Source organism: Suricata suricatta, chromosome 10 (assembly GCF_006229205.1).
Source record: "Suricata suricatta isolate VVHF042 chromosome 10, meerkat_22Aug2017_6uvM2_HiC, whole genome shotgun sequence".
NCBI classification, from domain to species: domain Eukaryota; kingdom Metazoa; phylum Chordata; class Mammalia; order Carnivora; family Herpestidae; genus Suricata; species Suricata suricatta.
In genome coordinates this window covers 101,163,267-101,178,710 of record NC_043709.1, presented here as the reverse complement: position 1 = coordinate 101,178,710, position 15,444 = coordinate 101,163,267, and the positions used below count along the sequence as shown (strand labels likewise).

At 37.6% G+C, this 15,444-nt stretch overlaps 1 protein-coding gene across 3 annotated transcripts in view; it reads left to right on the top strand.

Annotated features, from left to right (window-relative positions):
* Positions 1 to 15,444, top strand: part of TULP3 (TUB like protein 3) — a 61,538-nt gene that overhangs the window by 22,046 nt on the left and 24,048 nt on the right. For 2 of the 3 annotated variants that reach the window (XM_029954231.1, XM_029954229.1), the window contains exon 2: positions 14,644 to 14,695. The exons of the other annotated variant lie outside the window; for it this stretch is intronic. In XM_029954231.1, coding sequence (XP_029810091.1) covers positions 14,663 to 14,695 — 33 coding nt within the window. In that variant the 5' untranslated portion in view covers positions 14,644 to 14,662. The remainder of the gene's footprint in view (positions 1 to 14,643; positions 14,696 to 15,444) is intronic. 3 annotated transcript variants of the gene reach the window in all.

The following is a 15,444-nucleotide window of genomic DNA, read 5'->3' as shown; positions in this document are numbered from 1 at the left end:
CCAGAGACAGAGAGAACCTTAAGCAGATTCCATGCGCAATGCAGAGCCCGACAGGGGGCTCAATTTCATGACCCTGGGATCATGACCTGAGACGAAATCAAGAGTTGGATACTCAGCTGACTGAGCCCCCCAGGCACCCCAAGATTGGATTATTTCTCTTGATATATTTTTCCTGTTTCTCTGGATACGGAGTAATTTTTTATTGTGTTCTGGACATTATGAATAGTATACTGTAAAGACTCTGGGTTCTGTTACTTTTCCTGTAAAGATTGTTGAATTTTTTTTGTTGGTTTGTGTAAAATCAGATCACTTATTTGATCTCTGCAGCTGTAAACTGGGTAGGAAGGCAGCAGCTGAGATTTCGGTTTGGATCTTACTCTTAGTAGGACTGCTTGGGGTCTGTCCCATGCATGTTTGGTTCAGGGTCAACCAGATACTGGCTTCGAGTTTATAGTGTGGCTGCTAGAGATAAAGATTTCAGTTTTTAGTCATGGGGATAGATAGATGACATAGGAAGGGGCTGTAGATCAGCATGTAATCCTGACTACAATAATGGTCGGTGGGAGAGGATGAAAAATACAGGTGTGAAAGTCCAGGTGTGAAGGCTGAGATGAATTCCTTGTTCTTTCCTGTCTCCTTAGTGCCTGCCTCTCAGTGCCGGGTATGTAGGACATGCTTAATATTTGCTGACTGAATTTAATGAAAGAATACTGAGCAGCAGCTAGGTAAGGGGAGAACCAAGGAGTTTTCAAGAAAACAAGAGAGGCACATGTTTCAGTAAGGAGCCTGTGGTTATTTTTGTCAAATACCTTAGGCAAATCAAGGAGGAATGATGGGTAAAAACAGTATTATTTTTGGCAATTAGAGAGTTTCAGGAAAATGAGGGAATAGAGCCGGGCTGCAGTGAGTTGAGAAGTGAATTGTAGTTGAAAAAAGTGACAGTGAGTATTGATTAACCTGAAGTTATTTAATGATGATGGGAAATGGAGATAGATTCCTAGTTTTACAGATAGATAAGATCTAGGAAGGTATCTTTTTAAAGAATGATTGTGAGCTGAGGAAAGACACTACTAGAGGTGGAAAGATGGAAGATACAGGAGCAATATGCATTGTTAGTTCTGGGGAAAGCAGGGGCCAGAATCAATTCACCAGTACCAGGGTTCACTTTATGGAGAGGAACATCTTCCTCTGTGATAGGAAAAGAGAGTGTGTTTTTATGAGTAAAGTTGGAGAGGATGATGAGAATTTGCTTCCCAAATTGTTACCTCACCTAAGTAAAGAGGAGCTTTGTGGCCCTTGGGCCTTCTTTGGAGAAGAATAACAAAATGGCTGAAATCTAATTCACATGATATGTTTCATTCTCCAAATTACATACTTTAAAATTTTTTTAAAGTTTATTTATTTAAGTGATATCTACACCCAACGTGGGGCTCAGAGTCCTGACCTTGAGATCAAGAGTTGCATTCTCTTCCTACTGGGCCAGCTAGGCGCCTCTCCAACTTAGATGCTTGTTTATTGTGTGTATTTCTGTGGCAAGCCTGATAATAGATCTTTATGTCCAAATATTTATAAAAGGTCTGAAGTATGGGCATGGGGACACATTTAATATATTGGAGATATATTTAATATGTCAGAGGTTTTTCATCATTATAGTTTGCAAAAGCTTAAAATATGTAGTTTGCGTTGGTTTAACATTATATGGATACTCACACTGTTGTTGGAACTGGGCTGTGAATTACGTACTTGTTTAACTCCCTTGTAGGTGGATAAAAGAAATAGCTTTATTGAGGTATAATTGACATATATCAAACCCCACATTTAAACTGTACATGTTGATGAGTTTTGACATATGTATACACCTGAGACCATCACTACAGTCAAGATACTGTACCCTAAGACTTTCCTTTTGCCCCATTATAATCCAGTCTTCCTTCTTACTCTCAGATACCCACTGCTTTTTGTTACTACTGATTTATATCCTTTGAATTTTATGTAAATGTCATCTTATAATCTTATAAGATGCTGTACTATAATGTATGCTCTACTTTGTACTTAGCAGAATGATGTTGAATTCATCCATTTTGTTTATCAGTAGCTTTTTCCTATTTATTGCCAAACAGCACCCCACATAAAACCTGTGTATCTATTCATCTGATGTGGACATTTGGGTTTTTTTCACTTTTTGGCTATTACAAGTGAAGCTGCTATAAACATTCATATATAGATATTTTTTGTGGACAGATGCTGTCATTTCTTAGGTAAATTTCAGAGTGGAGTGGTTGGATCAAATAGTTGGTATAATTTGACTTTTATTTTTAATGTTTATTTTTGACAGAGAAAGAGAAAGTACAAGCAGGGGAGGGGCAGAAAGAGAGGAGGATGGAGGATCTGAAGCAGATTCTGTGCTGATGGCAGAGCACCTGATATGGGGCTCGAACTCACGAATCGGGATATCAGGACCTGAGCCAAAGTCGGATGCTTAATTGACTGAGCCACTCAGGTGCCCCACATTGGACATTTAAAAAAATTACCTGGTGGGCACTTGGGTGGCTCAGTCAGTTAAGCATCCAACTTTGGCTCACGTCATGACCTCACAGTCCATGAGTTTGAGCCTCATGTCAGGCTCTGTGCTGACAACTCAGAGCCTGGAGCCTGCTTCGGATTTTGTGTCTCCCTCTCTCTCTGTCCTCCCCGCTCACACTCTGTCTCTCTCTAAAAAATAAAATTACCTGGAAGTGGTTACACATTTTGCATATAACAGCTGGTTGACCAGCAATATGAGTTCAAGTTGATGTGCATCCTCACCAACACTTGGTATGGTCCGTCTTTTAATTTTTAGCTTTTCCAGTGGTTATATGCTGATATCTCGCTTTTTAAAAGTTTATTTATTTTTGAGAGAGAGACAGTGAGAGTGAGCGAGGGAAAAGCAGAAAGAGAGAGATAGAAAGAGAATCCTAAGCAGGTTCCATGTTGTCAGCACAAAGCCCGTTGTGGGGCTCCAACTCATGAACCAAGAGATCATAAGATCATGACCCAAACTGAAATCAAAAGTCAGACACTTAACCACCTGAGCCACACAGGTGCCACAATCTCACGGTGGTTTTAATATGCATTTTCCTAATGACTAATCATATTGATCATCTTTTCAAATACTTATTGACCATTTGTAGACCTTATTTTATGAAATGAATATTGAAACCTTTTGTCCAGTTTTTAATTGGCTTGTCTTCTTAGTAAACTGGTAAGGCTACCTTTGATTTTAAACATAAATCCTTTGTTGGATATGTATTTTGTAAATATTTTCTCCTCATATGAGGCTTGCCCTTTAATTTTCATAACAATATCTTTTTTGCAGAGTAAAAGCCACAGATGAAAAGAAAATATTTTTTATTGAGGTATAAGTGACATGTAACATTAATTTCAGGTGTACAACATAATGATTCAATATTTGCATATATTGTGAAATGATTACCACAGTGAGTCTAGTTAATGTTAATAACTATTAATAGTTGTAAAATTTGTTTTTTCTTGTGATGAAAGCTTTAAGAATCTCTCTTAGCAATTTTCAAGTATTCAGTTCATTATTATTATTTTTTTAATGTTTATTTTTGAGAGAGAGACAGACAGAATATGAGTAGGGGAGGGGCAGAGAGAAAGGGAGATACAGAATCTGAAGCAGGCTCCAAGCTCTGAGCTGTCAGCACAGAGCCTGATGCAGGACTTGAACTCAGGAACCACGAGATCATGACCTGAGCTAAAGTTGGACACTTACCTGACTGAGCCACCCAGGCGCCCCCTCAATACATTATTATTAACTATACCCTACATCTCCATCCCTTGTTTATTTTATAACCTGTTTTATAACCTTTTGACCCCCTTCACCCATTTTGCCTATCCCCCACCCGCCTCTGGTGACCACGTATGTGTAAGCTTGGCTTTATTTGTCTTTTCTCTGATTTACTTCACTTAGCAGCACGCCCTCAAGGCTCATCTGTGTTGTTGCAAGTGGCAAGATTTCATTCTTTTTATGGCGAATAATATTCCATACGATATCTTTATTTAACCATCCGTTGATGGACACTCACTTTACTTCTGCCTTGCCTATTGTAAATATGCTCATTGGACATGGGGGTGCAGATATCTTTTCAAGTGAGTGTTTTTATTTTCTTCAGATAAATGTCTAGAAATAGACTTACTGGATCATATGGAAGCTCTATTTTATTTTATTTTTTTTTTAAGAAAGGGACAGAGTGTGAGTGGGGGAGGGACACGGAGTAAGGGAGACACAGAATCTGAAGCAGGCTCCAGGCTCTGAGCTGTCAGCACAGAGCCTGACGTGGGGCTCTAACCCACAGACTGAGATCATGACCTGAGTTGAAGTTGGATATACAACCGACTGACCACCCAGGTGCCTCTATTTTTAATTTTTTGAGGAACCTCCATACTGTCTTTCATAGTGGCTGCACCAGTTTACATTCTCACTAACAGTGTACAGGTTCCCTTTTCTCCACATCCTCAATGACACTAGTTATTTCTTTTTGGTAATAGCCATTCTGACAGGTGTGAGGTGATATCTCATTGTGGTTTTGATTTGCATTTCCCTGATGATCAGTGATATTAAGCACTTTTTCATGTACCTGTTGGCCATCTATCTGTCTTTGGAAAAGTGTCTATTCAGATCCTCTGCCTATTTTCAAATAAGGTTGTTGGGGGTTTTTTTTCTTTCACTATCAATTTGTACAAGTTCTTTATATATTTTGGATTTTAACCCCTAATCAGATATATGATTTGCAAATATTTTCTCCCATTCAATAGATTACCTGTTGATTTTGTTTATTGTTTCCTTTCTGTGTAGAAACGTTTTAGTTTGACATACTCTCACTAAAAGTTTCTTTTTGATGAAGTTTAATTTGTTGATTTTACTGATTTTTAGTATGTATATTTAAGTGAAAGGCATAATCAAATGTATAGTTTTTCTCCCAGAAGTGGGAGTCCAATCTTTAATTAAGTATGAATAATGGACTAGATTTAAGAATTTAAAAAATTACATTGCTTAATGTAGTTATTTGTCTTCTTTCCTTCATCATTCTTGCAGTAAGATCTAATAGTTCATCATCACACATAGTACATTTATTTTTGATTGAGTTGAACCAGATTTTCATAAATTGTTTTATTGTAACTTCACACAGGCAGCTAATTACTAACAATTTACAATTATGAATTCTTCCAACTAAAATGAATAAATTGCCTTCGAAGTTGTCCCCTTTATCAGTCCTTATTGGCTTTTATTGCATTTATTAATAAAGCAGGGTGAGCCTGTCTTTGCTTCTAAATGAATTCCTGAGACTAAAAAGTGTCATTTGTGATGTTATGAAGCAACACCACAATGCGTAAAGGAAGTGCTCACTCAAGTTGCTACTAGGAGAGCACGGCCTGCGCATAGCCTTCATTTTTGCAAGTCCTCGCCTGCTGTGCTCCTGGCAGGGATGGTGTTTACTCCCTCCAGCAACACAGAAGGAGCCTCTTTAGCCTCCTGCATCCCTGGCCAAATTGCAGCCAAGTGCTGATTACAGCATCCTTATTATCTGGCACCGTGTAGGAGGTGGCAGGAAGCACTCCCGGACTGTATCACAGCAATGGATTTTGTGTTAGAAGAATTTATTCTTTTGTGTGTGTGTACGCTGGGAGAACTTGACAGGAATGTTAAAAGTGTAAGCATAGAATCTAGTAGGTCATTGATACATAATTAAATGCTTCAAACTATTTGGCAACATGGTCTGTTGGGTACAGCTCTAGACCAGCAATTCAGTGAATAAACATTTTAAAGTGGGCTTCTTAAAGTGTCTCAGATATTTGATCTTGGGCAAATTTCTTTATTGTTCCATACCATCTCCATTTTGTGCTTGAATTTCTAAGACACTGGGCTAAAGGACATGTGGATTAAAGAAAAATTTTTTAAAATTTATTTTGAGGGGGGAGGAGGGGCAGAGACAGAGGGAGAGAGACAATCCGAAGCAGGTTCTGCACTATTAGCACAGAGTCCAATGCGGGGCTCAGTGGGGGGCGCGATGTGGGGGTCGAACTAAGAAGCCATGATGAGATCATGACCTGAGTAGAAATCAAGACTTGGACACTCAACTGGCTGAGCCACCCATGCGCCCCAGGGCATGTGGAGTTTTACATGTACTCCGAGATACGCATTTAAGAAAATGTCTGTTTTTTGTTTTTTTCTTAAATTTATTTCTCAAATTTCTTATTTTGAAAAAAATTTAATATACTGAAATCAAGCAAGAACAGTGAATTGATAACCTATACCCTTCACCTAGAGTCATTGCTTATTAACATTACTTTTTAGTATCTCACTTTAAAAAATCTTTTAAATTAGACTTATAAGGGAGTTGTAAAAATGTAAGAGAATTCCTTGGCTAAGCTTTCTTAATGTTAATAGCTTACATAAACGTAGTAAGTTATCAAAACCAGGACATTAATATGGATTTAGTACCATTAGTGAATCCACAGGTCTTTTTGGAGTTTTGTCACTTTTTGCACTAATGTTTCTTAATAGTTTGGGATCCAAATCCAGGATCCTGTAGTCTACTTAGTTGTCATATCTCTTTAGTATTCTCCAACTTGCTTAGGGTCTCAGTCTTTCTTTGCCTTTCTTCCCTCCCCCTCCCCCCCCCACAATGTTTATTTATTTAGAGAGGGGGAGGGGCAGAGAAAGAGGGAGAGAGAATCTCAGGTAGGTTCCACACCGACAGTGGAGCCCTGACACATCCCATGAACTGCAAGATCATGACCTGAGCCGAAATCAAGAGTCAAACGCTCAACTGACTGCGCTGCCCAGGTGCTCCTTTGCCTTTCCTTTTTAAAAAAATCAAAGTATAGTCGACACACAATGTTAGATTAGTTTCAGGTGTTCAACAGAGTGAATTAGGAAGTCTATACTTTAGGCTTCGCTCACCCCAAGTGTATCTACCATGTGTCAGCATATAAGACTATTTCAGCACCATCAACTACATGCCCCATGCTGTACTTTTCATCTTTGTGAGTAGTCAGCCCAGAATTGGAAGCCCGTACCTCCCATTCTCCTTCATCTCTTCTGATCCTGACAGTTTTGAAGAGTACTGGCCATTTATTTTGTGTCATGTTTCACAGTTTGGGCTCCTCTGCTGTTTCCTCATGATTAAATTAAAGTTGTGCATTTTGTGTGAGAGTGCCACAAAAAATGACATGTCCCTTTCTCGGCACATCATATTCAGGAGGTGCCTAAAGTTGCTGTGTCTTCTTACTGGTGATGTTATCTTAGTCACTTAGTTAAGGTGTTGTCTTCCAGGTTCATCCACTGTAAAGTTACCCTTTTTCCCTTTGCAATCAGGTATTATCCTGTGGACAGATACTTTGAGACTGTGCAAATATCCAGTTCCCATCATACTTTCACCTACTCATTTCAGCGTCCATTGATAATTCTTGTCTGCAATGGTTCTTACTGTGTTTGCCTTTGGTGCTATTTCCATCATTCCTTTTATCTTTTTTAATTGGATTTTTTTTCTATAAGGAAGAGCTGTACCTTCTTTATTCATTCATTCATTTATTCATGTCATTATGGATTCATGGATACTCAGAGAAATGTGGCTCCCCCAATTCATATTACCCTGTTCCGTCGTTATTTCTACCTTATTCCCACACCTGCATGGCCACAATGCTATTATCACATGTGGGACTCTTCACATTAATATACTAACACTCTTGTCTAAAGCGCAGTTCATAGTCAGATATCCTTAGTGTGCCCATAACAGTCTTTACTGTTATGTTATGATTCATAATTCAAAGATTATGTATTATATCTTCTTTCCAGAAATCTCTTAAATCTCCTCCACTTCAATCTAGAACTTTTTTTTTTTTTTTTTTTGGTCTCTCTTGATAAGGATGTTTTTGAAGAATCCTGAGAGTTGTCTTGCCAAATTTCCCTGCATTTGGCTTGTTCCTTCTTGAATCGATTTAGGGCAAGCATCGTTGGCAGGAGTACTGCATACATCATATTGTTTTCTTCTCAGTACGTCACATCAGGAAATGCCTCAGGTCAGTCTGTCCCATCATAGTTGCTGAATCCCTTCATTTGGTTAAGGTGACATCTGCTAGATTTCCTCAGTGTAAAGTTACCTTTTCCTCTTGGTCATTAATATAATCTGTGGTGAGATACTTGAGATTGTGTTGAATATCTTACTTTACTCAATGGTTATAGGATCCATCAATGTTTCTTACAAGAGTCAATTATTAATATGGTGGTAAAAAATTCTACTTCCATTATTCATTCTATATTTATTTGTTGGCATTATTCTGTAAAGAATATCTTTGTTGTGCCATTTATTTAGAATTAGTATAGACTCATGAATTTTTTAATAACAGCTTTAGTAAAATATAATTCATATACCATACAATACACCCACTTAAAGTATACACACTTCAGTGGTTATTGGTATGTTCACAAAAATGTGCAGTCATCACCACAGTGAACTTTAGGATGTTTTCATCTCGTGCCCTTTAGCTATCATCCCTCAACTTACATCCCCCCAAGGCCCTAAGCAATCACTTATCTACTTTCTCCCTCTACAAATTTGCTTATTCTTAATATTTCATTAAAACAGCATCATATGATACGTAGTCTTTTGTTGATTGGCTTCTTTCACGTAGCATAATGTTTTCAAGGCTCTCCATGTTTCAGTACTTCTCTTTATGGTGGAATAAATCCCATTGTATAGATACATCATATTTTGTTTACCTATTCATTAGTTGATGGCCCCTTGAGTAGAAACATTACTTTTGGGCTCTTGTGAATAATATGCTATGAAAAATTGTATGCAAACAGCAATGTAAAATATAGTTAACACTGCAGAACTGTCCACTTAGAAATGGTTAAGATATTACATTTTATTAAAAAAATTTTTTTTAATGTTTTATTTACTTTTGAGAGAGAGAGAGAGAGACAGCATGAGCAGTGGAGGGTCAGAGACAGACAGAGACACAGAATATGAAGACAGGCTCCAGGCTCTGAACTAGCTATCAGCACAGAGCCCGATGCGGGGCTCGCCCCCACGAACCATGAGATCATGACTTGAGCGGGAGTCAGACGCTTAACCGACTGAGCCACCCAGGCGCCCCATGATATTACATTTTATGGTACATGTTTTTACCACAATAAAAAATTTATGGAATGTCCATATTTTAGAGTATTAGCCATTTAATATATTTCAAAACCTATGTATAATAACATAAAAGATGCTTATGATATACTCTTGAGTTAAAATGATACAAAAATCATAAATTTTATTTCAAATATATAAGTATTAATAGAAATATTTGTAAAGATGTTTGTTTCCTCGTTAGCAGGGGTTATTATCTCAAGATGGTAGGATTTTGAAAAGACTTTCTTTTTTTTTATAAATTTTTACAAAATGTATGAGTATGCATTATTTTTACAATCAATGAAGAAAAACACTAGGAAGAAAAAAAATCATACAAAAAGGGTTTATCACCAGCAATCTTCTTGTAACACATATATTATCTCAAAAATTCTTTCAATTAAAGAAATAATAGGGTGAAAGGTGAAGGGCAATAAGGGGTACAAGCTTCCAGTTACAAAATAAGTTATGAGGATGAAGAGTATGGCATAGGGAAATAGTCAATAATATTGTAATAATGTTCCAAGGTGATAGATATGGTGACTACACTTATCATGGTGAGCATATATATATATATACACATACATACCACATATGGTGTATGAGATATATGAAATGCACATACATATGTAATGGAGAGTAGTTCAAGAGAATGGTGTTCTGTAGGTATTATTCTATGCCACACTCAAATGTTGGATCTGTGTTTTTATAAGATGTATGTTTACAGTTTTCCCTGTTTGTATCAAGCAGATAGGAAATTTGCCATGAGAAAAATTGGAGATATAGTCCATAATTCCATTTCTTTTACTCTGTAGGAGTTCTTTCTGCTTTGTGTAGATTTATGAACCAGGCTTGGTTAGGCTTGCCATTAAACTACTTTTTTAAATTTATTTTTTAAAATTTACATCCAAGTTAGCACATAGTGCAACAATGATTACAGGAGTAGATTCCTTAATGCCCCCTACCCATTTAGCCCATCCCCCCCAACCCCTCTATAAACCCTCTGTTTTCCATATTTAAGAGTCTCTTATGTTTTTGTCCCTCTCCCTGTTTTTATATTATTTTTGCTTCCCTTCCTTTATGTTCATCTGTTTTGTATCTTAAAAGTCCTCATATAAGTGGAGTCATGGTATCTTTCCCTGACTGACTAATTTTACTTCATATAATACCCTCTAGTTCCATCTGCATAGTTGCAAATGGCAAGATTTAATTCTTTTTTATTGGCAAGTAATACTCCATTGTGTATATGTACCACATCTTCTTTATCCATTCATCCATCAATGGACATTTGGGCTCTTTCTAATACTTTGGCTATTGTTGACAGTGCTGCCATAAACATTGGGGTGCATGTACCCCTTTGAAACAGCATGCCTGTATCCCTTGGATAAATACTTCGTAGTGCAATTTCTGGGTTGTAGGGTAGTTCTATTTTTAATTTTTTGAGGAATCTCCATACTGTGTTCCACAGTGGCTGCACCAGTTTGCATTCCCACCAGCAGTACAAAAGAGACCCTCTTTCTCCACATCCTCACCAATATGTGTTGTTGCCTGAGTTGTTAATGTTAGCCATTCTGACAGGTGTGAGGTGGTATCTCATTGTGGTTTTGATTTGTATTTCCCTGGTGAGGAATGATGTTGAGCATTTTTTCATGTGTTGGTTGGCCATCTGAATGTCTTCTTTGGAGAAGTGACTATTTATGTCTTTTGTCCATTTCTTCACTGGATTATTTGTTTTTTGGGTGTTGAGTTTGATAAATTCTTTATAGATTTTGGATACTAACCCTTTACCTGATAAGTCGTTTGCAAATACCTTCTTCCATTCCATCAGCTGCCTTTTAGTTTTGCTGATTGTTTCCTTCACTGTGCAGAAACTTTTTATTTTGATGTGGTCCCAATAGTTCATTTTTGCTTTTTTTTTTTTTACCTTGCCTCCAGAGATGTGTTGAGTAAGAAGTTGCTATGGCCAAGGTCAAAGAGGTTTTTACCTGCTTTCTCCTCTAGGATTTTGATGGGTTCCTATCTTACATTTAGGTCTTTCATCCATTTTGAGTTTATTTTTCTGTATGGTGTAAGAAAGTGGTCCAGGTTCATTTTTCTGCATGTCACTGTCCAATTTTCCCAGCACCACCTTCTGAGGAGACTATCTATATTCCACTGAATATTCTTCCTTACTTTGTCAAAGATTACTTGGCCATACGTTTGTGGGTCCATTTCTGGGTTCTCTGTTCTTTTCCATTAATCTGAGTGCCTGTTCATGTGCCAGTACCATACTGTCTTGATGATTATAGCTTTGTAATACAGCTTGAAGTCTGTAAACAGCTTTGTTTTAAAGAAAGGAGAGAGTATTGAAGGAATAAATGCAAATTTAGTAAGATCATATTCCAGTTTAGACCAGAATTCTAATTCAGATTAATGTAAGTATATAAAATATCTGTTGTTTCTGCTAAATTACAATTTAAAACTAGAGCTCAAAGAAAGCATAGCTCTTGATGTATAGGAGGTATCTAAATGTTATAATTATATAGCCTATATTTAGTGCCTCTTTTGTTCAGGTCAAAACAAAACCTGTTCAGCTTGCCCAGGCTTGATGAAAGGAATTACATGGTGTCGAGATTGGCATTGAAGATACACCTGGTTTCCTCACTCTCAGAGTCCTTAAGAGAAGTGTTTGAGGACTTTAGAGGTGTGTCAGAATTAAGCATGATTGAGGTTTTAGCAGTGTGTGTGCGTGTCTGTGTATGGAGGTGGAGTTGGGGGTGGGATAGGATGATATATTTTCCATGCCGGGGGAGGTTTTGCAATTCTAGTTTAGTGTTGAAGCCAAAGTGAGTTAGAGGAGAAGCAGGATTTACAGCAGTAGCTGTTGAAAATACCAGCACATAACAGCGCATTTTTTTATCATGTTACCTATTCCTATGTATTCATAATTATTCCCTATATATCCTAATATTCATAATTGATTATCTTAGTCATTTTATATAGAATTTTTTAAGTTTATACCAATATCCACTAAATACTAATAATCAAGTACTATATTCATAAAGCTAGGATTTAAAAATATGTGAATGAATATTAAAAACATTAAGGAAAATAAGAACATATTATAGGAGAAATGTTAGGGCCCTACAAACTCAAGGCCTGAAAACATCATCTCTGACATTTTTATTTGTTTGTGTGTTCTTCTTTTGAACTGGGATAAAGGAGATTATTTGTTTTAAATATCCAGCTGTTTTTTAAGCATATAGTTTAGAAGGAAATTAGTAGAGGGAAACTGTCACAGAACCAGAATGTTATCTCCATCTAAGGAATTATGAAATATGCTTACAGGTTTGGGCTGTACGCTTGGGTGGCTCAGTTGATTAAGTGTCTGGCTTTGGCTCAGGTCATGATCTCATGGTTGGGTTCAAGCCATGCGTGAGCACAGAGCCTGCTTGGGATTCTCTGTCTCCCTCTGTCTCTGTCCCTTGCTCACAGATGTGCTCTCCTCTCTCTCTCTCTCTCTCTCTCTCTCTCTCTCTCTCTCTCAAAAATAAACATTTAAAAAACACCTGCTTACAGGTTAGTAGGCAGGAGGAGGCTTGGAGATAGTACACAAATTCCAAGTTGCTATGCATTATTAAAATGCGTAAAACCTTCTAAAATGTGTGAATGTAGTGGTAAACCGTCAAGATGTAATTAGATGCTTTGGTATTTTTACATCAAATGCGGGAAAAGCCCTGCTTCCTTTGGTAGCCATCGAGTTTATCTTCTTAAATAGATTCTGATAGTAAGCTTCAGAAAAATTTATAATCAAGTAATAATTACTATTATTATAAGCAATAATAATTGAGAACCGTTTCTGCCTTATTTCATACTAGAGAGTATTCTTGTTTCCAAGAATTCTGAGTCACAAAATAAAATCTTAAATTAGAAAAGTTTCAAAAATATAAAAAGGTTCAGAGAGAGTTTTTTTTAAGTTGAAAACCATTTGGTTTATCAGTTTAAGACTAATTTGATTCCATTTTTGTTGTTGTTTTCTTTTATTAAACAAATCTGTCTCCTAGTGGTGTTAAGTCTTATCTGTTCAGCCTTACTTAATGGTCTCCTTCCATGACTGGCATCATGTTTTATTAATGGAAAACTTGCAAAGTAAGCCAAGTGACTTGACTAAATCTTTTAAAATGTTTATTTTTATTTTTGATTGAGAGTACAAGCTACGGAGGGGCAGAGAGCGGGGAGACAAGAGGATCCGACATGGGCTCTGTGCTCACAGCAGTGAGCCCGAAGGAGCCCAGTGCAGGGCTCAATGTGGGGCTCGATCTTATGAACCATGAGATCATGACCTGAACCGAAGTTGGAACTCAGCTGACTGAGCCACCCAGGTGCCCGACTTGCCTAGATCTTAAGGATATCAGAGGGCTGTAGTCAGATGCTATACACAATTGTTGGGGTGAGGAAAAATTTCCCTTACCCATCTTGGTTCTTTTGGCTGGTGTAACAATGAAATGGACACAAAATAGACTAATAGGAAAAAAAATTGTACATGTGGAGGTCTCTTAGATATGGAACCTAAGAAGTGACCAAAGCAGCGGTTTTATATACCTTTTAGAGAAAGAAACAATAAATTTGTGAAGAAATGACAAGACAAAGAACCTTAGTCTTGGCTACTAATTAGTGAAGCACTTAACCAGAATTTGTGTACATTGGCTTCTAGGCCTTGAATTCTCTATTTCTGGTGATAAATGTTTTTTTTTTTTACCTCCTGGTACAGGAAGGGTACCTTCTACCTGGGAAATTGACTTCCTGCTTTCAGAGGGACAGAGAGGATGGTCAGAAGGTGCTTGGAATTGGCTGTTTCTCAAGTAAACTTTAATTCAGAATTGTCAGTTGTACGGCTTTGACATATTTAGGAGCAGCGTGCCCCAAGCCCTATTTTAGTCTAATTCTCTATTTCTTAGAACTAGCTCCAGAAAAGAAGAAAAACACATTGGATTTTTAGGTGGAATTTAGACTCTGGAAAGAGACCTGGATTAGGGTCTGTTTCTGATGTTTAACCTTATGCATAGCCCTCTAAGTCTGTTTCTCCATCTTCAAAGTGTGAAGAATAATAGTACCTAATTTGTAGGATTGTCCGAGGACAAAAATAATCCATGTCAGATACTTAGCACTGTGTCTGGGCTATAGTTAGTATCCAACATATGTTTTAAAAATAATTCCTGTATGCATGGAAATCTGTGTTCTACATCTTTTTTTTTTTTTTCCCTTTTTACTCGTTGGGACTTCAATCTCCTGAAGTCCTCCACAGAATAAGTGTGGCAAGTCCTCCTGTAGCCAGTGTCAGGTAACATCGAGAAACTGATGCTTTCACTAAGGCAGAATCATTTGGTTCCAAACAGCCCAGGGGAGTAGGTACATGGAGAATATGAAATTGACACGATTCTAACAATTTTCTCTTTACATGCATTTTTTTCTTTTTAAATAGTGCCTTTGAAGATGAGACCATGAAGCTTCGCCAGCTGAAACTAGATAATCAGGTGAGGAAATCAGGAGGCTCCCTCCCGTTTTGAAATAAGTGGACAGCTATACCGACCATGATGCTGATGGTCTTGGACTCTGAAGTCTTGGCAGGGTCATGGAAAGAAGACAGGACAGGGAAAGGTTCTGATGTTGTAACTAAGCAATGTCTGGAGTCAGTATTTGCTGAACCAAGGCCCTGGGCTCTGGCAAGGCCCAAGGGCCTTCAGAGCACAGCCATAAAACTGGCCTTGGACTTATAATTACTGGATACTCCTTGGCACCTTTCCTAAGAATTAGAAGAATGTTAACATTGTATTTCTGTGTAGTAATTTGGTCCTGCTGCCTTAAATATCTCTCTACATTGTAATTTCGTTGAACTACAAGAATGAACTACAGTTTTATTCAATTTCATTGAACTACATGTTTTTCTCATTCTCAAATGCAGATCTGAGCCTGCTGCTGTGCCTGCATAAAACCCTGTTTGCTTATAGCAGTTTTCTTCACAGCACTGGTCCCAATGTTCAGTTACACATCCATTCTTTTCTTCAGTGATTTGATTTATGTTTGTGTCCTCCAGTAGGCTATGCTCCATGAGAACAGGAGCCAAGTTTATTTATGATGACCATTAGATCAGAAGTTCCTAGCATAGGGCTGGGCACATAATAATCCTTCGTTAAATATTTGAAGGAAGGAAGGAATAAATGGACACTTGTGTGTCATTATATGCTCTGATCATCATTGGTAGTCAGCTTAGAATGTATGCCCA